The sequence below is a fragment of the Pan paniscus genome, chromosome 16 (assembly GCF_029289425.2).
Source record: "Pan paniscus chromosome 16, NHGRI_mPanPan1-v2.0_pri, whole genome shotgun sequence".
Lineage (NCBI taxonomy): Eukaryota > Metazoa > Chordata > Mammalia > Primates > Hominidae > Pan > Pan paniscus.
In genome coordinates, this window is record NC_073265.2 from 74,497,507 (window position 1) to 74,520,863 (window position 23,357).

The 23,357-nt window shown below is 53.9% G+C and overlaps 2 protein-coding genes and 1 pseudogene across 2 annotated transcripts in view; 2 read left to right on the top strand and 1 right to left on the bottom strand.

Annotated features, from left to right (window-relative positions):
• Positions 1–775: 775 nt before the first annotated feature.
• LOC134729185 (putative golgin subfamily A member 6-like protein 19) lies at positions 776–7,851 on the top strand. Its single transcript, XM_063597137.1, is given in 9 exon segments — positions 776–1,196; positions 2,878–2,997; positions 3,865–3,945; positions 4,610–4,697; positions 5,075–5,934; positions 6,201–6,261; positions 7,302–7,370; positions 7,373–7,403; positions 7,614–7,851. Coding segments are annotated over 9 exon segments (1,491 nt in total). The 5' UTR covers positions 776–1,148; the 3' UTR covers positions 7,747–7,851.
• LOC134729187 (uncharacterized) lies at positions 1,134–2,903 on the top strand (annotated as a pseudogene).
• Positions 7,852–16,342: 8,491 nt separating the features above from the next.
• Positions 16,343–23,357, bottom strand: part of LOC134729058 (A disintegrin and metalloproteinase with thrombospondin motifs 7-like) — a 52,154-nt gene continuing 45,139 nt past the window's right edge. Inside the window, 8 exon segments of the mRNA XM_063596507.1 lie at positions 16,343–16,715; positions 19,495–19,546; positions 19,548–19,628; positions 19,630–19,662; positions 20,823–20,969; positions 21,050–21,223; positions 21,658–21,810; positions 22,750–23,356. Of these exon segments, the coding sequence (XP_063452577.1) occupies positions 16,558–16,715; positions 19,495–19,546; positions 19,548–19,628; positions 19,630–19,662; positions 20,823–20,969; positions 21,050–21,223; positions 21,658–21,810; positions 22,750–23,356 (1,405 nt within the window). The 3' untranslated portion in view covers positions 16,343–16,557.

Consider the following 23,357-nt stretch of genomic DNA (forward strand, 5'->3'; position numbering starts at 1 on the left):
AGGCCAGGTGATTCTAGAAAAATGGGCCTTGTATTTCTCTTAAACCAGTAAAGAGCTTTAAGTGGTTATTAAATTGAAAGCTTTGTGTTCTTATTTTGTATTTTATTTTATTTCTTTTGAGATGGAGTCTTGCTCTGTCACCCAGGCTGGAGTGCAGTGGCGTGAGCTTGGCTCACTGCAACCTCCATCTCCTGGGCTCCAGTGATTCTCCTGCCTCAGCCTCCCAAATAGCTGGGATTACAGGCACCCGCAACCACGCCTGGCTAGTTTTTCTATTTTTAGTAGAGACAGGGTTTCTTCATGTTGGCCAGGCTGGTCTCGAACTCCTGACCTCAGGCAATCCACCCACCTTGGCCTCCCAAAGTGATGGCATTACAGGCGTGAGCCACCGCACCCGGCCCAAAAGCTTTGTGTTTTTAAAGATATTAGACATGTTTCTTGTTTTTAAAAGAAATCTTAACAATAATGTAGGAGAATAAGACAAACATTTTTCCAAAAAAGAGAAATTGTTGTGATTATTTTGTCTTATTGGAATGTTGGATACTATAGTCGGCTTCCTTAATCATCAAGCATGCTATGGATTTTCCATTTTTATAGGATCTATATCTCAGTTAAGGTAATACTGGTAATTCTTGTACTCCATTTGAAGATGAAAAATATAGGCCAAAATCACAGACTTTGCACAGAAGCTGCATAATGAAGACAGCTCTGGAGGAACACATAGATACACACACACAGACACACATATATATAAAGTATATACACATATATTTTTTAAAGTTTATTTTTTACAGTTTTAAAAGTTTTAAAGCAAAACCCAGCCCTTCCCCTCTCCCAGAGTGGGCGGCCCCTCCCCTTTCTCTGAGTGGGCGGGGACAGCGGTTGCCTGGGCAGCTTTCCTTATGATGCCACAGGTCCCTCTGGACATGCTGCTGCCTGGCCACGCCTCCTTTCCCTTTCATCTTTCTCACTGACCAATGGGCTTGGAGCATTAAGGCCACGCCCCTATTCTGCGTTCCATTGGTGCCCTGGTTACGCCACCTGTGGCTCAGTTGCACAGCTGCCTGGTAGGTGACTGGAGGCATTGAGCAGCGCTCACTGGTATTTCGCTGTTGTGGCCCCAACCCCGCCTCCCTCCCCACCCCGCGATGTCAGAAAAAACACAACAGGGGAAATTGGCCGCAGCCAAGAAAAAGGTAAAACACACCAGGTCATGGCCCCCAACCCAGCCACAGATCCCCTCTGATGACAAGACCGGTGCCAGAGTCCATACCACTCCTGAGGCATACCAGATGGGGCCCCCCAACCCCAGCCCCTCTGGGCTCCCCCAACCAAAGCCTAGTCAGTCAGCCCCACGCCTTCAGCAAGCAGCCCAGTCCCTGCCCTTGCCAATCACCCCAGGGTGACTTTGGGCAGGTGACTCCTGGGGCTCCCTGCTCCATAATCAGCCCTCACCTCCTGCCACCCCAAGCCCAACCTCCCTGGGCTCTTTGGGCTTGCGTCTCCCAGGACCTGGGTCCCCCAGCCCCAGGCCCTGCCCTCACCAGTCATCCCTGGGTGGCTTTGGGCTGGTGACTCCCGGGGCTCCCTACTGCAGACTCTGCCCTCCCCTCCTGCTGCCCCAAGCTCGACCTCCCTAGGCTTCTTGGGCTGGTGTCTCTGGGGACCTGGGTCGAAACCGTGTGTTTCCCTCCCCCATCGTGGAGCAGCGACTCGGGCATCGCGCTGATGTGGTCCCCTCCCCTGGGAGGAGTGGAATGCAATGATGTCACAGTGCCCCTAGGAACTGTCATTACTGCTGCAAGACCGGCCTTTGATCGTACAACCCAGTCCCCTAAGTTTTCTCACCCCATTTCTGCTTCCTCTGGTTGCAGCACAAATTTCCAGCTGGAAGGGGAGTGGAGACTATGGGACCTAGGAGCAAGAGGTTTCAGGATGCCTTACTCCCTTCACATAGACATTGACAGTGGGAAAAGCCTACACTTCCCCTGTGAGCTCAAAATGTTCACAGTATCTCTGGGTGGCAATGGGAGAATGGGTTTGGTTTCGTTTTTTCCCAGGCTTCTACTTTCCAGAGAGACTTTCACATTTTTTTCTGAGTTCTCCACGGTTCTGGGACCAGACTGCCCTTCAGTGAGTGGCCTCTGAAGTGAGATTTGCTCATCTTCTGTGGAATAGATCTTGGGAAACTGAACTTGACAGCTTGAATCTTCCTCATATCGTCTCAACCTGGGGTACTTTGAGTGCCACAGGATAAATGTGGGACATCTTTCTGAAGCATCATTTTCCCTTGATTCTCTTGAGAAAATGCATTAATGTACTTAGGGATGACAGACACATAGGTTTCCAAGCGTATACCAGACTTCGCTCTGAAATGAGGCTTGGGTTGTCCTCTTTCTGATAAATTCCCGGATTTAATACAAAAGCTGCCTTCTGCCATGAGGACACATTGATATGAAAGTGTGAGAGGTACTGGTGCGCTTCTTCATGCTAGCAGACCTGTGAGGATGTGTGACTCTAAACCACACGGCCTACAGCTCCTGCCTGCTTCATGTTTACTTTTCTACCTCTGCCCCTGGTTTTGGTCCCTGGCAGCTGCTGATTCATGGCAAAACCCCAGAGCTTGGAGTCAGAGGACTGAGTTTAAGTTCCAGTCCTTTAAGTTTAAGTTCCTTTTTTGATCTTTCTTTTTTTTTTTTTTTTCTATCCATGATATCAATCCCTCTCAGTCACTAAGTGATTGTGACAACACCTTGTACAGTTGTTGGTGGCATTACATCAGATGGTATATAAGGGTATTTTGTCAAAACTGTAAAGGAGGATGTGGCTGTAGGGGCTGATCATTCTCATGAGTGTTACTGCTCTTCTTTCCCACAGTTAAAAGCATATTGGCAGAGGAAGAGCCCTGGCATTCCAGCAGGAGCTAACAGGAAAAAGAAAATCAATGGCAGTAGCCCTGACACAGCCACTTCTGGTGGTTACCACTCACCTGGGGATGTGAGTCTCGGCGGGCCAGGGTCCTGGGGACAGGGGGTCCAAGGGGCAGTAGAGGGTAATTGTTAAGATTGTAGATGGACTGTTGGGTACTGGTTAAGAATTCTGGATTTGAATCCTGCCTCTCCGTCTGCTAAGGATTGATTTGGGATTGATTAGCATATGATTTAGGGCAAGTTGCTTGAGGTCTTCGGGCCTCTCTTTTCACATCTGTATAATAGAGGTGGTATTTTTTGACTTCCATTTGTGAAGTTTAAATGAGATTCGTTACTGTTGCTTTTATGTGAATCCTTAGTACATGGCCTGCTGCAAACACCCAGGACACCGAGGAAATGGTCGTTGCTGTTTGATTTTCCTCATCCCCAGTCTCAAGGGGAAGCCAGGCCAATGAGAAGAGCCACTTGCCATCAGGCTGTCCCTTTAGGAGTCACTGAAAGGGCCCCAGGGTGGGATGGTGGGGAGATAAGAACCATGAGAGAAGTTGGCACAAACGAGTTATGGGAAAAAGGGTCCAAGATAGACAGAAAAGAAGCTTTTGCCAGTTGATGGGGGAAGAAAGGAAGTCAGAGGGCTTAGACAGTGAGGGGGGACAGAACATCTCCATGTGCACTCTCATCTCTTGCAGTCAGCAACAGGTATCTACGGGGAGGGTCGTGCATCCTCTGCTACCCTGGAGGATCTGGAGGTCAGAGGCCCTGGGCCGAGATGCAGTGACCCTGCAGGCCAGCCCTCCAACCTCCTCCCACAGCAGGGGCTTGTTGCCCCTCTGCCAGCTGAGGCAGCCCACACACCCCCACCAGCCCTAATGATTATTCTCTCTACCCCTCCCCACAATCTTCCTCCAACTCCTTCTCTCTGCATGCACCTCAGAGCCAGTACCAAGAACTAGCAGTGGCCCTGGATTCAAGCTCCGCAATAATCAGTCAACTCACTGAAAACATCAATTCACCGGTAAGAGTCCAGTGGGGTCCCCTGATTACAGCTGGTCAATCCTGGACTCCAGTTTCCTCTTGGGGCCCTGAAGAAAGGGGCTAGGGGCCCCTGATGCCAAGGGCAAATGGGGAGCTGGGCACCCAGGTCTCACCTGGAGGGACCCCAGAGCACAGAACATGCAGCATGGCTCTTCTGCACTGCCCTGTTTGCTGACTCTCTCTTCTCCAGACACCTCTGCTCCAGTCCTTGCCACACATGCCCTGGGGTTGTCACCTCTCCGGGAAGCACTAGCCTGACTGGTTGTCAGGGGTCCATATTTCTGCCCTGCCTCAGTCCCTAATTTGCTTTTTGAGTCTGGACAAGCCATCTCTCCTCTTTATGCTCGTGTTTCTGGAGGAGGTAGAGAGTATCAAAGGTCTCGGTTAGCTCTGAAAGTCAGAGATTTAAAGGCCCCTAGAATGGAAACCTCAGGGCCAAGGGCTCCTGTCTGTCCTTTGCTGTTTTATATCTCTGCTATGAAGAACTGTACCTGGCCTGTACATGCTCAGTAAATGTTTGTTGAATGAATGCACGTTTCCAAATCACAAACTGGCAGAAGGGGGGTGGGCCTTTCTCAAACTCTGTCTCTAGAGGTTCACCAGCCCCTCCCTCCAGGGCCCTTTTCCCCCTTTGCTTTGGGCAGGTTCGCACATCTAAGGAGGAGAAGAAGCATAAGACACATCGGGTACAGAAGCTTGGGAGGAGCTTGTTCAAATTCAAAAAGCAGACGGGTAAGATGGGGCTGGCATGACCTGGCAGCAGGACTGGCATTAGAGGGCTGTGGGGGTGACTTAGAATGCCCCAGGGAGGTGGGTGGATGGAAGGGCTTTGAGGCAGAGGGAAAGAGGTCTGTGCCAGGAGAGGACAAGTCTTGTCATCTCCATGAGCCTCAGTGTCCCCATCAGTAAAGAGGGAGGAGTGCCCATTGTCCGCCACCCACAGTGCTCTCTATCTGAAAGTGACTTGGAAGATTGGCTACCATCTGGGTGTGAGGAGGCATTAGCAGTGAGGCCAAGTTTGGGAAGCCTGAGAGGAGGAGCTGTGCACCGAAGGGAGGATTTTTTTTTTTGAGAATCCAGAGGCCCTTATTGTCTGCTTCCTTTGTCAGCTGAACCCCTGGCCCCAGAGCCCCCAGCAGGGCCATCTAAGGTGGAGCAGCTACAAGATGAGACCAACCACCTAAGGAAGGAGCTAGAGAGTGTGGGAAGACAGCTCCAGGCTGAGGTGGAAAACAATCAGATGTTGAGTCTCCTGAACAGGAGACAGGAGGAGAGGCTACGTGAACAGGAGGAGAGGCTACATGAACAGGAGGAGAGGCTACATGAACAGGAGGAGAGGCTACATGAACAGGAGGAGAGGCTGTGTGAACAGGAGGAGAGGCTACGTGAACAGGAGGAGAGGCTACATGAACAGGAGGAGAGGCTGTGTGAACAGGAGGAGAGGCTACGTGAACAGGAGGAGAGGCTACGTGAACAGGAGGAGAGGCTACGTGAACAGGAGGAGAGGCTACATGAACAGGAGGAGAGGCTACATGAACAGGAGGAGAGGCTGTGTGAACAGGAGGAGAGGCTACATGAACAGGAGGAGAGGCTACGTGAACAGGAGGAGAGGCTACATGAACAGGAGGAGAGGCTACATGAACAGGAGGAGAGGCTACATGAACAGGAGGAGAGGCTGTGTGAACAGAAGCTGCCAGGGCAGGAGAGGCTGCTGGAAGAGGTGGAGAAGCTGTTAGAACAGGAGAGGCGGCAGGAGGAGCAGGAGAGGCTGCTGGAGAGGGAGAGGCTGCTGGACGAGGTGGAAAAGCTCCTGGAGCAGGAGAGGCTTCGGCAAGAGGATGAGAGGCTGTGGCAGCAGGAGACTCTGCAGGAGCTGGAGAGGCTGCGGGAGCTGGAGAGGATGCTGGAGCTGGGGTGGGAAGCCCTCTACGAGCAGCGGGCCGAGCCACGCAGCGGCTTCGAGGAGCTGGTGCGTTGCCCCACCTGGGGAGGCTGCCCTCTTCCCTAGCCCTCAAGGCCTTTGTTTCCCCACCTGTAAAATGGGGCATTGTAGCCTTCACATGAAATGGTACTTCTAAAGGCATCTGTGAGCCAGAGCCCTGCTCTGATGGCTGTGGGAGAGAGGGGATATTTTTCTAACCTGCCTCCACCCTTCCCGGTGCCATGGGAGGCAGACACTAAGTTCTGGGGTCTCCAGTTTTAGTGGGTGGCCACTGATTGCTTCTCTCTGTCCAGAACAACGAGAACAAGAGCACACTGCAGCCGGAGCAGCAAGTAAAGGAGCTGAAGAAGTCGGGTGAGCTGAAAGAGACTGTAACCTCCGACCCATCCAAGAAGATGTGGGAGGCGGGCACCAGCCTCTGGGGAGGGGAGGTGCCAGGCCACAGGCAGCTGCAGCCTGGGGACAGGTGACCCCAGCACCCTCCGGGGCAGTCCTATGACTGTTTCTTGCTTCCTGCCCTCTGACTTTTAGAGGTGGGTAGCCCTGGGGTCCTCCCAGGTCTGGACATCATCATCCCAGCTAGAGGCATGGAGCCCCCCAATCACAGAGGAAGAGACAGTGGTATAAGAGGCTCCTTATGTCGGGTGTGGTGGCTCACGCCTGCAATCCCAGCACTTTGGGAGTCTGAGGCAGGACAATCACTTGAGGTCAGGAGTTTGAGACCAACATGGCCAACATGGTGAAAGCTCATCTCTACTAAACTTAAAAATAATAATAATAATAATTAGCCGGGCCTGGTGGTGCATGCCTGTAATCCCAGCTACTCGGGAGGCTGAGACACGAGAATCACTTGAGCCCGGGAGGTGAAGGTTGCAGTGAGCTGAGATTGCACCACTGCACTCCAGCCTGGGACACAGAGTGACACTCTCTCAAAACAAAACAAAACAGAAAAACAAAAAAGACTCCTTAGATTCAAACTGGATTCCGGCCTCGGTTCCACTGGTCATAATTCAACTACTTTGCATCTCTAAGTCTCTGTTTCTTTAACTTCAAAAGGAAGTTAGCCTTTTCCTTGCAGAGGTGCTGAGGATTAAATGAGATAATACGTGGAAACATTAGGCATGTAGCACACTTAGCAGATGGTGGTTGGCTCCGCCTGCTTTTCCACCAGTCTGTGGCCTACAGTTTAAATGCTGGGAGAAAGGACGTGAGATTTGATGCTAGGGAAGGAGGCATGGGGTTCTAGGCAAGGGAGCCAGTCTCTTAGGCCTGGAGCAAGGGGCCAGGGGCCTGGGCAGGCCACAGAGCCCCACAGTGCCCTCGCTACCCTATTAATGGGCCAGGAATCTGGAAGCCAGCCACCACATGTCCTCATGCCCAGGGTCTTCCGGCAGGTGGAGCTGAAGAGCCAAGAGGCTCCGAGTCTGCAGCAGCAGCCAGACCAGTACCTGGAGCCCCAGTCCCACAGGAGCTTGGGTGTGCGGACAAGCAGGGTGGTGAGTAGAGCCCTCAGGCGGGGTGGGCAGGCAGGAGCAGGGGAGGCTCGCACTGTGCTCAGATTCCCACCCCCCTCCCTCTCTCTGAAGATCTTAGTGAGCTGAGCCTCACTGATAGCATGGAGGCTGCACCGGGAGAGGACAGGGAGGGTTCTCCCCCATGACAACCCCACTGCACAGCAGATCCAGCAGCTGCTTCCTCTAATGCAGGACTCCCCAGGAGCACCCAGGCTTGAGTGGAGAAGCTGTTGGTACAGGAGAGGCGGCAGGAGGAGCAGGAGAGGCTGCATGCCATTCTTTTCGGGCCGCCGAGAACAGAGAGCTAAACATCACCATCATCTAAGAGCGGGTCAAGAAATTAAAAAAAAAAAAAAAACGTTTAAGGGGTTAATATCCTACACAATTCATTTACTTCATTTGAATGTTAGAGCCATTTATGTTTATTTGTGTTTCTAATTTATAGTTTAAATTTATTTGTGTTTCTAATTTATAGTTTAAATTTATTTGTGTTTCCAATTTATAGTTTAAATTTATTTGTAAAAAGTTAAATGAGAGTGGGTCTTTCCCTCATGTTCACTCTGGCATCCTTTAGCATTTTTTAAATTTGATAATTATAGGACGCTAGCATGCATATCGAGTTTGCCCTTATGTGATGGGAGTTCAAACACACAAAGACCCACTATATGCACACAACTGTTCTTGCTGGTTTGGGATAGGCTGCCATGCTTTTTTAATGTTAGTACAGCCTGTATATTCATTACGGAATTCAAATAAAATTTCCTTATGTTCTGCTGTTATGTTTGATCGAATCCTAATCACAGTGAGCTCTTCATTAGCTCAATATGTGGTTTGCCCTCAAGTGCGCGGTCTATTACTTTGTAATATGCCACTGTGAGTACTGACATTTACAGTTGTTTAAAGGTGGAGCGCTGGAAACAGCCTTTCCCCCTTTTTCTGTGTATTGGGGATGGGAGTAATAACATTTTGGGGAGCTTTTTAAATCTCCCAGAAGAGGAAAGTGGCCTGCTCTGGCAGGTGTGTGCAGGATAGAATATGTTTCATTTGTTCTGGTGCCAAGAATGAGCACTGTACTACGGTAGTTCCCTTAGGATTTGCATGTGCTCTGGGCTCATGAAGATATTGCATCATGAGCTGTGGCAGTTGTACTCTTTTTTGATGACCTAAAAGGGGATTATTTCTGAGGAATGAAAGGCTCCCATCATGACTGTGGATGTGGACAACCTTTTCTAGCTGAGAGCATTTATATCTACAATACATTTTAAAGTCAGAGTTCGTGTTCCCTGTTTTAATCACATGACTACATGTCCCAGTACACAAAAGGGCACTGGTTGGCATTCTCCTTAATGTATTTAGTAAAGATCAGAAGAAATCCTTTAAGAGTTTAAATGTCCCTGGAACAGGCATACAGGCTCTAGTCAAGAATGAATTCGAGTGAAGGAAAGCTGCGTGACACCTGGCATTCCTCTATGTTCATGGAGCTTACTTGAAGCTAGAAGATGGATTTTACCATCTAGACCTCTCTGGCTAATACCTAGTCTTCAACCATCTGACATAGGAATTCTTTTTCTTGAATGGAAAAGACTTTAAAAATAATAACAAACATTATTATAAACTAATATATGTGAGAGTACTTAGTTGAAACAAAAAGGAATTTTAGTAGACAGTATTATACTACATTTGAAAATCAAGGAGCAGTTTATGCAACTTAAAATGTTTACAAACTGCAGCGCAATCTACTGTTTGTGAATGTCAAAGTGTCATGAGGAAAGTGTCTATACAATCACGGAGTTATATTTCCTCACAAAGTTCTTTACGAAGAGTGAAATATGTTTTTATACCTCTCAGTTTCAGTTAGAGGCATATTTTGTGTAATATTTATGTTAATGTGCATGATCAATGAATTATTTCAGTCATATGTTGCCTATATCATAACTGGATGATGCTTGGGGAAGAATCAACAGCTAAAACTTCATGAAGTTCTAATGTCTGTGTTCCAAAATACATCATATCATTAGGATGTAGGGAGAGATGTATCTGCGCTCCCTGGGGTGGGCATTTCTAGTTACTAGACCATCTCCACTTTTAGCATTGGGCATCCTCATGATACTTTTATAAATATGACATTAATAGGAGATCAATAATACGATTTTACAGATTGAATAAGAGAATTGCCTGCATTCACTTAAAGATTGCAAATATTGAGCCCTTGTGACTTCAACTGACTCTTCCAGATTGTATGAATTTATCAATGTATTAGATAAACTCAGTTTCAGAATGATAAAGAAAAACTGTTAGACCAAATAATGTGGCTAATTACCAGTGGTAGGATTTCCAGCCCAAGGGTTTAAAATGGACTTAAGCTCCTGTTCTTGCCTTTTATTTTCTGAACTTGCTGCTTTTGCATTCTTTGAGTTCAGTTTAAAGACAGTTACTTTAAGTCCATTTTGAACCCTCAGGCTAGAAATCGTACCACTGTTAATTAGCCACATTATTTGGTCTAACAGTTTTTCTTTATCATTCTGAAACTGAGTTTATCTAATACATTGATAAATTATTTCAAAGGTATTTTTATAGTTCAAATCACTTCACTTTTACCCTGACACGTATAAATGACTAGGAATGACCTTCAGATAGCGTTTAGCATCTGTAACCAATCTGACAACAATGTGTTCATCAGGCACCTGTGGATTAAATCACATACTGGCATATTTAAGCTGAATGTCAGTCTGAAAAATAAATGTACTATATTAACTCAAATACCACTCTCTGTGTAGGTATTTTGTCATATGTTTAAGAAAAAGCTAAAGAGGATGGAAATCCTATGACAATAACTCAAGTCTTTCTTCAAAGTGCACGCAGTCTCTTGCAGTACCTCATTCAGCCAAGTATTTGTTCTCTTCCTCATTCAGTATAAGGCAGCTTTCAATTTGCTTAGAAGGCAACATTAGAAGGTTAGAGTTCAGCAGAAAGATAGAATTTTAAAATGTGAGTTCAACTGAATAAATTTGAATTTCTGTGGGAAGTAAAGAATCAAAATACCTATTTAAAGACTGCAATATATGATAATTATTTTTAAAGTAATAGATTAAACCTGATAGGTTTTCCTGAAATGAAAAACAATCAGTTCTAAAACCAAAGCTGATTTTTAGAAAATGTGAAAATGTAAATCAACCCTATCCAAAATAGATTCTCTAAAACTTTATCTTACAGTCACTTTCAAATAACTATTCAAAAATGTAACTGCTATATTAATGTCTTAAAATAATTTAAAACATTTTAAAATACGAATACTGTAGCTTAAAACAAAGAATCTAGGGGAAGGAAAAGTAGAGAAAGAAATGCCAATTCCAGTCCAAGCTGTATTTGCCAAGTTTTCTTAGAATGACTTTTACCGATTTATGAATTCTTATACACAGAATGCATGATGGAAATACTGATTTTTGTCTAAAGTGGCATTATTGACTGCTTCTGTGATGCTACTGCAATGTAATAAATTATTAGATGGTTTCAAGGTGCTGTTTTGCCTAAAAATTTTGTGTGTCTTCAAAACTATAGTATTAAAGGTATTGAGACTGTGCAAATGCTGGGCATGCTTGGCATGAGATAATCGGTTTTTATTCTTACAAAATTGTAACCATGTAAGTGTGTTTATTAAAAGAACACAAACTAAAAAAGTTACAGGAATTAAAGTTGTGGGATGAAAAAGTTACGGGATAAAAAATACTGTGGAAGAGTTGTGGCAAAAAAAGTTGTGGGAAAAAAGTAAAAAAAAAAAAGTTTTATGAAAAGTTTTTTTTAAAAGTTCTGAAAAAGAAGTTACGGGATTTAAAAAAACATCATGGGATAAAAATAAAAATAAATAAAAGCAGGCCCCTGTCAGCATAAGCCTGGAGAAGTGGGTCTGGAGTCTTCACCCCCACCATGTCCCTACAACCCCTCCCCAGTCAGCCCTTTACCATTAGGGTAGTAAGACAAGACCCTTGTCTAATGGAGGGAGACAAACAGACCCTTTACCACCTTGACCAAGGCTGAGTCCTTACATTTCTGGATGATGATGTTATTTAAGAGCCAGAGGTTGGTGGAGTTGGTTTGTTTGGAGGAGGTCTGACGGCCTCCTTACTCTCACCAAAGCAACTTTTCCCTCAGGGGGGCTCCCATCTTCTTACTCAGAGAGGCAGCTGAGGCGGGACAGTGGAGTTAACTGTAGACCAGGCCAGGGCACAGGCTGCTGGGGGTGCCCCCCCTTCCCCCGTGTACATACTGTAGCTGTGTAACATTCTGTATCGTACCTAGCGGAGGTTGCAGCTGGTGTATGAGGAAGAGGTTCTTATAATTATTCGCGGCTGGGAAACTTATTCATTGTTAGCATAGGAGCGATGATGGGGGCGGGGATGGGGTCATGGCTCCCTGGTGATGGGACCCCTTTTTTGTTTTGTTTTGTTTTTTTGTTTTTGTTTTTGTTTTGCTTTGATTTTGGAATAAATGGATTTAGCCATACTGCTCGGCCTGGCATGTTCCCGTTTCCCTCACTGGGGCCTGCAGTTTTTCCCACTCAACGAGGAGCCCCAGAGTGTCTCAGCATGTCCAGCTGGGCTGTGGGGAATCTTCCAGGCCTGTTACCTGTATGCTGCCTGGTGACACCTGGTGGATTTCACGAGGACTGCCATGGCGCCTATGGAGTATAGTCCGGCCCTGACAGCCAACAGGTTGAGAAGCCTGATCTAGCTGTGGTCAGGAAGACAGATACCAGTGCCCAAGGGCACTGACTTCCATCCACCCCAGGTGTCTTCCATTCCATCCCCCTGCCTCCCTCTCCTGTCTGCACCGGGTGGCCTGTCTGTCCCTCCAGAGTGCCGGCTGCCCCGCAGGCTCCCTCCAGGCTGAGTTCAGGGCCCTGTGCCCTAGTGGCCAGAGCCGGCTTCACAGGATAAGAGCCAGCTAAGCTCCAGGGACTTCCCAGGGAAAGTGTCCCTTGAAAAGGGTGTGACCTTTTCACCGCTGCCAACAGCACCCTAAAAATGGCTTGGCCTTTTCCCTCCCCTGAGCTCCATAGAGAACACAGCCAGCAGAGGACACATTCTCTGTCATTCAGAAATGGGTTTCTCAGCCGAGGGACAGCAGGACTGGTAGAGACTGTCAGGCCACACGGCTGCCTGCACAGTGCCGCCATGCTTGGCTAGAAGGGCGGGAGGGATGGCAGGGGCTGGCTGTCCACAGGCCGCGCATGTCCCGGAAGCTCACTGGAGGTGGTGCACTTTGGAGGGGCGATGTCAGGAGACAGCTTCCTCTTGCTGGGCTACAAGACTCCACAAGCACAGCATGGGGACTGATTCCCAGTTCTAGAGGTGAGGCAGTCGACCACATGTATATATGTATATATATATGTGTGTGTGTGTGTGTGTGTGTGTATGTGTATGTGTATATATATGAGAATTTATAGCTATTTACAGAACAGGGCAGAGGCATACCACAGAGGGGGCACAAGTTTTCAGCAATGGTCAAACCTGGACGTGTCAGCTCACCGCTACAACAGACTTAAGTCACAGATGAAGGGGGCTGGCTTTGGGGCTGGGGGAGCCACTGTCAAATCACAGGACACCCGCCCAGGCTGGCTTGGAAAGGGAGGTCTCTGAGAAGAGGAGGGATGTGTTTAGAGGTCGAAGTGGGGCCTGGGGCTCTCAGGATGGGATGGACTTGCCTGACCCGATCAGCTGGCAGTTGGAGAGAAAGCAGAGAGAAAACGGGTTAGAGAAAAGCCAGAGCTGGTGAGGCAAGTGCAGAGTATGGGTGCGCTGCAGCAGCTGTGGAGGGCCGGGGAGGGGAGGGCATAGGTGTGGGCATGGCAAGGTTCCTGGAAAAGAGGGGCTGGAAGGGAAAGGGGAGGAAGATGGAGGGAGAAGCCGGAGCTTCATAGGTAGTGCCTGGGGGCTGCAGCGGCCCTCCCCAGCTCATACACGCTGGCCTCTTTCATGGCACCCAGGCAGTCCACCCATAGTTCAGACGAATGCTCAGCCCCCTCGGGCTTCTCTCTTCTCTGGTCACCCTGTCTTCCAACTCACGGCCCAGGGCCACCTCTTGCTTGGGGAGCCCCACCCAACAGCCACCAGGCCTGATAGAAAGGGAACACTGCTTGAACCAAAAATGGTGAAGCTATAAGGGATGGATGATTGGAGTGAGTGCCAGAGGCCCCTCTGGGTGGTCCGAAATCCCAGGGTCCTCTGAAGGGACCCTGGGGAAGGCAGGGAGGGCAGGTAGCCGGATGCCACTGGCCATAGACTTATAAGTCTAAGAGGGGAGCCTCAACTGGTTGGCGGGGGTGGGGCTGCAGGTTGCATAGGTGAGGCTGGGCCCTTCCTGCTGGGAAAAGCAGAAGAGGGAGAGTCCATGGCAGGAGAGGCAGGTGGGCTCGCTAGGTGGAGCTCAGCTGGGCCAGCAGGCACTGTGGTCCCCTTGGCTGAATAGCACAGGTGACCCCTAGGAGCAACAGGCCAAGGTGTGTGAGCCTGCTGGTCGGCGATAGTGCTTCAGCGGGGGCCAGGGACCCTGCCTTCGGTCACACACTAGCAGCTATGGTGGTACCTGGGAGGGAGGGAAGGGGGCTGTGTGTCCCCACCTGGCCTGTGGAGTGTGGAGTGTGTTGTGGGATGACCGTGTGTATGGGACTCTCACCTAGATACCACTGGATTGCCGACAGATAGATGAGGTGGGACCCTGACTATCACCCCTGCTTTGCAGTGGATTTGGCTCTCAGCACTCCCAGGCTGGGAGCTGGATACCTGCCCTGGCAGCATGACTCAGACTGCACGACAGGTACGGCATGCCCAGGATAATGTTCCTAGGGACTGGTTCAGTGTGTGGGTCAGGGGCAAGTCGACAGGCCCTGCTCCTTACCCCTTGGAAGGGACTGCCACCAGGGGCAGTTCTGACTAAGGCCTGGGAACCCATGACTCAGAGCGTGGGTCCCCAGGTCTTGCTGGGCCAGCCTGGCTGCTGCAGGCAGACAGGAAGCACGCCTGACGCTCCTCCACCCTCGGTCAGCACAGCGGGGCTGGGACTCACGCTAGCCTTCCCAGCAACTTGCTTTCCTGCGTGAACTCTGGCAGGCTGCCCTTTCTGTGCAAAGCCATAGCTGGGGCCTGCTCGGGGCCCTCTCCCTCTTTCACCTGCTCAGCGTGGCCTGGAACTTGGAGGTGGGCAGTCGGCGCCTAGGATGGGCCTGTGTCACTAGGGCATGTGTCCTTGGGCCAGTTACTTCCTCTTAGAGCCCTGGGCTCCTCCTCTGAGAATGGGGCGTGTTGGTGTGAAATGAGGTGAGCATGTTGAGTTGAGGAGCAGCAGGACAGGCACCTGCAGGCAGCCCCCCTGGCCACGTTCCCCTCCCTCCCTTCCAAGTCCTGGGACAGACGCTCATCACCAAGGGGTTCAGCCTCTGATGCTCTTTCTTGGTCTCAGTCCCTAAGGAGTAATTTTTTTTCTTTTTTTTCTTTTCTTTTCTTTGAGACGCAGTCTCCTCCCTCTGTCGCCTAGGCTGGAGTGCAAAGGCGTGATCTCAGTTCACTGCAACCTCTGCCTCCCAGGTTCAAGCGATTCTTCTTCCTCAGCCTCCCAAGTAGCTGGGATTACAGGTGCCCACCACTGCACCCGGCTAATTTTTGTATTTTTTGTAGAGATGGGGTTTCGCCACATTGGCCAGGCTGGTTTCAAACTCCTGACCTTAGGTGATCCGCCCACCTCAGCCTCCCAAAGTGCTGGGATTACAGGTGTGAGCCACCGCGCCCAGCCAGGAGTGATTTTCAGTGGTGTCCTCTCCATCCCCAGCATACACCCAGCCCTGAGCGGCCGCGGCTGCCACATGCAGGCTCCAGGGCTACACTTGCTTTTCGTCCAGGGATGTCATACCCTGGAGAGTAGAATGTGAAAGGTGACCCCTGTAGGCTGCAGGGTGGCCTCTCTGAACCTTAGTGTCCCCCACCTGTAGAAGGGGCGTAACACCTTCCAGGGGGAGGGCTGAGGAGGAAATTGTCAACGGCTGAGTCTAAGGCTCACAGCCAGAGGCCAGGGTCGGATCCAGGGCTGGGCCTGGGCCTGGGAGGACAGTGTCCGCCCCTTCTCCAGCCTCCCGCCCCTGGTCAGGCCAGGACCCTCTTCAAAGCACCTTCATGCCCATCTGTTCCCAGCTGTGGGCACCACTGTCTGGCTCCATGGGACTAGATTTTATGGGAGGGGAAGGGGCTGTGGGTAGGCAGGTACCAGGTGCTGGACCATAGATCAGCATGGTAGGAACCTGTTGCTTGGGCTGGTGGTGGGAAAGGGGCCACTCCAAGGCAGTGGCAATTAGCCCAGCCCTATCTCTGGGCACAGAGATGAAGGGACACATGGGGACACAGTAGGGCAAAATTGGCCAGCCTGCTCTTCCCCTCTCTGCCCGCTTTTTGCAGAAGAGTCAACAGATAGAACAGACAGAGCCAGGGAGGTGCCCATGGGGGCCCCAGTCCCCACCACTCCAGGGGGCAGTCCCTGCAAGTGACAAGGTGGGCTCAATCCCTGTGGAACAGGTCTCTGAGGACCACAGAGTGGGGCCCCAGGGAAGGCTGGGAGCCTGAGCTGAAGGCAGGCAGCAAGTAAGGGCCAAGCTGTGCCCCTGCCCAGAAGACCCTCCTGCCCCCAGAACCCCACCCTCTGCAGACAGGCCTCCCTGGGCAGCAGCCCCCCGGCTTCCGAGGCCTTCCGTGCCTCACCAGATGCCATGCTCTCAGGGACTCGTTTGCTACGCTGCCCCCTGCAGCTCTGCCCCAGAGGAGCAGGTGAAAAGCCGCGCCTGCCGAGGTGCTGCAGCGGTGGAGTTTTGGGCAGAGGGGTCGGGGGAAGAGTTTCTCACTTTTAAGATTCCCCAAATCCAAGATGAAGTCACACTGTGCTTTAGAATGGTAGATGCTCATTTATGTAAAATCATAATAAATGTTACACAAACTGTTAGAATAAAAATATACCTTTTTCGAGGGGGAGGAGCTCCCCAGCCTGCCGCTGGGTAGTGAGAGGGGGTTAGCACCATTAGGCCGTAGGGGGCGGGAGCTCCGCCACAGCCCGTGGTGGGCACTGAGGTCTGTCGGTCGGTCTGTGCATCCTGGCACCGTCAGTGGCGGGTGACCCGCTGATGGCCTCGGGAGGGGGCGCCGTGGCTGGGCGGAGAGCACGAGCGGCAGCACTGGGTGCGGACGGTGGGCAGCTGGCAGTGGCCCAGTAGGCACAGTGTCTCACAGAACCCGAAGGACAGGCGGTCCCGCTCACAGCCTGGAGTGGGGGGGGGCAGAGAGGCATCAGAACCAGTGGTTTGGGGTACCCAGAACCTGGCTCCCCACCCCAACCACCTTAAGGAGGCTCCAGCAGCTCCCCACCAAGCAGAGAGCCCCGGTTTTTGGAGCGGCTCCCAAACCGGAGTTGCAGGTCTCCAACTGTTGGTGTCTCTGTCCCACCTACTCACGGCCGACCCCAGGACTCGAGAACGGGCGCTGCTGGGCTGAGGTTTCTGGAGGAAAGGTCCTGAGACCCCACCCTGACCCCCTCACATGCCTGTTAAAGAGCCTGCCCAGGGCGACGCCCTGCCATCCCATCTCCATCCTTGCTCACCCCTGGTGTTCCCCGACAGATCCTGGCACAGAACTGCGGTCCCGGGGCCTCCTGCCAACCTGCAGCGGCCTCTGCCCCCGACTCCCGCCACCGCCCCCTGCCCCAGTGCATCTGTCCTGCCAGACCTCCGTGACCACCTCCAGCCACAGGGGCTGTACACAGCCTCGGGTTCTGAGTCACAGGTCCCATCTCCCAGGCCAGCCTCCCACTTCCCAGGTGGGCCACGAAGCCTAGAGAGAGTGGGCCCTACAGGCTGTCAGCAGAAACCAGGGACTAAGCCCAGGCCCAGTGGGGAGGGAGGCCGGCTGCAGGCTGTGCTTGTCAGGGCTGAGGCTTGGCTGGGCCCTCCTGCCCCGTGGTTATCACAGCCATTTTGGGAAGTGGCTTGTTTCCAGCCTCCTGGCCTTGCTCCTGATGCCACTGCCACTGCTGACAGCCCCCACCTGCCGCCTGGGCCCTGCTTACTCCAGCAGACCTCCCTGGGGAGGAAGAGCGGGAGGACAGCAGCCAGCCCTGTGCCAGGGACATCCCTCAGGCCCGGCAGAGGGCACGAGGCAGCAGGCAGGCTCCTCCACCCCAGCTCCAGGCAGAGCTCCAAAGTGCACATCTGCAGGCCTGCATCCTGGTCGCCCGGGGTGACCTCAGACAAGCTGCTTCACCTCTTGGGCCTCGGTTCCCTCCTCTGTCAACCCCACCTCCACAGCAAATGGATGTGGCCATGCTGTGTCACTGCAGCGACCGCACACTCTGGAGTTTCCCGGCTTTCCCCCTGTCCCGCCAACTATCCCACAGACCAGCAAAACATCCTGGGAATTCCAGGTCTCAAAGTCCAAGACACCTTCCCAGCTGCCCCTCCACTGTTCACTGGTGGCAGAAAACTCCTCACTTAGGACAGCTTCCAGTTCAGCCACCTAACCAGCCCCCATAGCCCACTCCCTGCAGCCCACTCATACCCGCCCCTGGGAGACCTTGCAAGCCCAGAGCCTCCTGGGCCATCCGTCCTTGGTTCTAGGCCCCCAGGGGCCTCAGTTCCTGTTCTCTGCCCCATCTGGTCCTCATCCCCTGAGATCATAACCACCCCACTCCCTGTGGCCAGCTCTAGCCATGAAGGCGAGAGATGTGATGCCAGAACCCAGCTCAGGCAGCACACAGGAGTGCTCTGAGATGCTGGCTGGGTGCGTGCTGAGGGCAGGCAGGACAGGGTGGGGGCACTGCCACTGGGCCTTGAGATAATGGGGTTTGTGGCAGGAAGGCCACCCCTGCCAGAGGCAGGGTAGCAAGGCACGGCAGCGAGGCATGGCAGGGGCCACTCTGAGCCCAAATGAGGGCTGCCCAGGAGCCAGCGCAGGTAGAGAAGGCTGCATTGGACAAGGGGAGAAGGCAGACTGGGGAGATTGCAGGGGGCCCCGAATGCCAGCTTGAGGGCCGTGGCTGAGGACTCTGTCCTAGGCTCAGGGGGCAGACAGCCAATAGCACAAGGGCTGCAGCTCTTCAGGCCACAGCTCCTGGATTCCTTAGACTGGCAGGGTCAGCCCCAGGCCCTCTCCCTGACCTTGCAATTGGGGATGACAGTGGCTTTGGGGAAGGGGTAAAAGCCGCCTTCCCTGAGCACCACCTGGATCCCCACGCAGTGCTGCGCCCTTCATGCCCAGACCTCACTTATGCAAGGATGGGGCTTGGCAGCCCCTTTATTCAGCACATGAAGGCCCTGAGAGGGAAATGGAGCCCAAGGCCACACAGCTGGTGAGGGGAGCCCAGGTGACACTCCAGGGCCACCCCATTTCCTGCCCTCAGCACTGCTGAGAGCAGCTGGGGCTGCAGGAAGTCTGTGAGTGTGAGTGTGTGTGTGTGTGTGTGTGTGTGTGTGTGTGTGTTGGAGGCAGTGGGGTGGGATATCCAGAAGGGCTAGCTCAGGCCCTTCCACCAGGACCCAGCTGGCCAGGAAACCCCCTACCACTGGGATTAGCAGGACCCTGGAAGGGAGGCCCTTCCTGTGGTTCCATTGCTCACTCTAGGCAGTCCTCTGGCCAGGGAATGGACAGGCCAGGGCTGGGGAGGGGACAGGGACTCACCCAGGCCCAGTTTTCACACAGCTTCAGGGACATCCCTGGTCTCACTGTGGGAAGACTGAGACCCAGAGGGGAAAGAGCTTACCCAGGTTCACACAGCAAATCAGGGGCCAAGGCCACTCCCTCTACTCACCGGAGGTCAGAAAGCTGCCTGCGGGATGTTGTGTAGCTGGGACTCCTCTTGACTGACTCCCAGCACAGCCCAGCCTCCAGCATGGGATCCTGTGGCATCAGGATTTTCCAGTGGCTCATGAGCCCAGACTACAGATGGAGCCAGCCGGTGCCGTGGGTGCAATGGTTTGAAGACCCAATTTCCCCATCACCCTTCCCGCCCCACCTCACTTCAGCAGAGAGCTTGGGGTCGGGGGACTCACGGGGAGGCTCGACGGGCTCACAATCCTCGGTGCCACACAGCCGGGAGCTCACAAGGCCAGGCCTCATGGCCACACTGGTCACTGTCTTCCTCGGGTAGCCCCGTCTGGGTGTTGACACACTTGACCAGTGTGTGACCACTGGATGCCACCACCACAGGGGCCTGAGCACTGGGGGGAGCAGGGGAGGAATGAGTGTCTCCAGGGCCAGCCCTAGCAGTGGGGGCAGGGACACCTCCTCTGGGAAGCTGTCCCTGCGCCCTGTGCCTGACTGGCCTGCCCCTGCTCCCAGCCGCCCTCTCAGTGCCTCCTGGAGGACCTGTTCCCATTCCTAGAGCCCACTTGGTGCTGGAACCCCACTCTCACTTGTGGGATCGGCTGCTGCAGAGGGAAGGGGCATGAGAACCATGGGACAGCCCTTGGGGCGGCAGGGCAGTGAGCCCCTCACACGGGACATGCCTGAGAGGCCTGGGCAGGGGCCCCGGGATGGAGCCCTGATGCAGCAGTGAGCAGAGACGTGGGCGAGACACCGCTGTGCCCGAGGGACAGGGCAGAGGACCTGCCGCAGCCCATGGGCAGGAGGGGTGGAGACAATTTCACAGCCGGGGCCCAGCCCGCCAGGCTTTGTTGTTAACAGGTGCAGGTCTGAAAGCCCTAAACATGTGCTGAGTCTGTGCCAGTGTCGTGCTGTGCCCGGCCCTGTGCTTTGTTGCGTTCCTCCATTTAATCCTCCTGACCCTCCTCTCCCAAAACCGTCCCAATTTTACAGATGAGAAAACTGACCCAGCAAAGCAAAGCAACCTGCCCAGAGTCACTCAGCAGCCAGTCGGACAAAGACTCAAACGCTGGCCCAGCTGACTCCCGGACCCAGCTCAGGGCCCAAATCTGACATTTCTGAACCCCTCAGTTGCAAACAGGCCCAGCAGAAGGTGTCCTGCCCATCTGAGGCCCCTCTTCTGCCCCCTTCTGCCGCTGGCCTTTGCTGGGCTCCCTGATCTCCCCAAGCTCATCATTCCTGCCTCAGACTTCACACCTGCTGTCCCCTCGATCCCTGTCCTTGGCATCACTGACTCCTCCCTCGGGTCTCGACCCCAGACCCCTCCTCGGAAGGCCTTCCCTGACATCACAGCACACGTGCCCTTTCCTTGTCTGTTTCTCCCTGTCAGGTGTGAGCACCAGCACGGCAGGGCTTCGTCCACTGACTGCTGCATGTGCAGGGGCCACAGAGAGCCTGGCTCACAGCACACACTCCACAGCTCCTTCACCCAACCCAGGACTGACCAGGCACTACCAAGCACTTGCTCCCTGCTCCCCCCCACAGCCTGGCTCACCTGGCCCCAGGGCCCCACCACCCACTGTGTGCAGGGGTGGGTGTTGCAGGGCCGGGTGGTGTTGGGTCTCAGTGCCTCCTCGCAGAGGTCTGGCTCTGGGCAGGTCACCAGACGCTGCTGCTCACCACCGCCACAGGCCTCGGAGCACTGGGTGGGCAGGGAAGGAGTCAGGGCACAGCCAGGGTCTGAGGGTGTCCCCTCCCCCCAACTCAACGCCCAGGCCTCACCTCCCTCCAGGAAGACATGTACCAGCTGAGGCAGGGCTGGGCCCCGCAGGGCCAGTGCACAGGCAGCTTGGCAGGTCCAGGCTGACAATGGAAGGGCCACAGTGGCCGGAGGTCCCATGTGTCCACATGCTGCATGTCCCACACTGAGGAACCTCTGCCACAGCTGTGGGAGCACTGGGGACCGAGAGACTTGTGTGGACACATCCCCACGTGCAGGCCCACAGGCATGACCCCGTGAGGCATGTGGCAGGAAAGGCATCAGACCCACGCCCCAGCTGGGGGCAAATCCCTGAAGAGCCCCAGCGAGAGGCCAAGGCTGGCAGGCCCCAGGCCAAAGGTGGCATGGCCAGGGGCTGCCATGGGCTGGGACAGACAGAGAAAGGGAGGAACAAGTCCAGATGGGGTCAAAGATACAGAGGAAAGGAGACAGGTCAAGCCAGACAAAGATGAGATGACTCCCAAGAGATTCGGAATCCGGTGCGATCAGGCATGTAGACATGCAGCCTGGAGCCCTCCCCTTCCCTGCCGCTCTCGGAACACAGGCCGTGGGGAACCAGGGCTCCACCCCATGCCCTGGGGATGCCTGTCCTGGCTCCATCCTCATGCACCTTACTCCAGTTGCCTGAGTGCCAGGTGGCACAGGGCCACAGGTGGCAGCGGCGGGCAGGCTGGGGCCGGCCAGCAGGGTCGCAGTCCTCATCCCGGCTGGAGCTACAGCGCACCGGCCTCCAGAGGGCACCCAGGCCACAGGTGGTGGAGCACTACGGGGCACAGACCCGTGAAAGCCAGGCAGATCCCATCCTCGCCAGGCCTCCACAGCCAGGAAACTACCCACCTAGGCTAGCAAGACCTCAGCAAGACAGGGACCCTCTTCTGGGCCTCAGTTTCCTTATTTGCAAAATAGGCTCCTCCACCCACCTCCCAGGAAGACCATGAGAATGAAAAGTCAAATCCCCCCAGCAAGCAGCCGTCCCTGCTCACATGGGACAAAGGGCCTGTGTTCCAGTGTCATTGGTGCAGAGGTTCGGGGGAGGAGACCCTGTGGGCACCCCTGACCAGCTATCCTGACCAGCCTCGTCGCTTCCCAGAGGCACCAGGGAAGGAAGGCTGGGTCCTGGTACCAGCAGCCAAATCGCTGGCTATCCCCGCGCAAAACAGGCCCTGTGGGCTTCAGCCTGCCCCTTCCCACCCCAAAATTAGGAATCTGAGCAGAAGCTTGCTTCTCCTGCAGCGACCATCTGGGGACCCAGGGAGGGGGCACTAGCCAGCTTCTTTCATGCAGCTCAGACGTCTGCAGGTCACTGCCAAAGGAGGGTGGAGCCACTGAGGGCAGAGCCAGGTAGCAGTGGGCTGAGTCCAGCCTGGAGGAGCCAGGCAGAGCCTCAGGGAAGCTGCTGCCTGTTGGGCAGGACTGGGCCTGGCGGCCACACAGGGACCCTCCCCACTGCGCAGCTGTCTGAGCCAGCTCCATCCTGGGGCATGCTGTGCTGCCAGAGTGTGCCTGCCCCTGCCTTCCCTGAGGCCCCCTGTGCTGCCCAGGAATGGGCCCCAGGTCCCCTCATTCCCCTAATCCTGGGAACCCCCGCCCCAAGGAAGGCGAGACAGACGGCGCCTGTGTCCCACTCTGCTCATTTTCAGATGAGGAAACAGCCACCAAGGTCCCACGCAAACTCCCTGCCCGCCCAGCCCACACCACTTGCCTCGCTCCAGTTTCCCACTTGTCAGCTGGCATTCCTGACAACCAGCGGGTCCGCGGGGGGCCCCGCTTCAGCCAGGCTGGGAGCCAGCGGCTGGGTCTCAGGGACTCTGTGGCTGTTGGCAGGGCTGTCCCAAGCTGGCGTGGACAGCAGCCTAGAGCTCAGGGGCACCTCAGGGCTGAGGGACTCAGGCTGACCCTTGGGTCCTGGGTTCAGGGCAGGCTCAGGCGTGTGCCCGAGGCCAGTCAGGGTTGTGGGGAGGAAGGTCCCCCACACTGCCACAGTCTGAAGGTCCCATAAGCCTGGTCCTGGGGTTGGGAAGGTGGGAGTCCCCGGCTCCAGGGGACTGTCCTTGCCCTTCATCTCTGGCAGAGGGGCTATGGGAGGAGGAGGGAGAGAAGCCACCCCAACAGTGGGCCACAGTTCACTATCCACAGGCCCCAGGCCACCCTCCAGAGCTGACTCCCAGGCTACTGTCCCTCCTGTCCACAGCTCCGCCACGTCAGGACTAGGAGAGGAGTGGGTGCTGCTGACCGGGTACAAAGTGGGCAGCGTGGGGCTGGGTCTCGGGGGCAGGTGGGGTGCTCCGCAGCCCTCGGGTTCCTCATCAT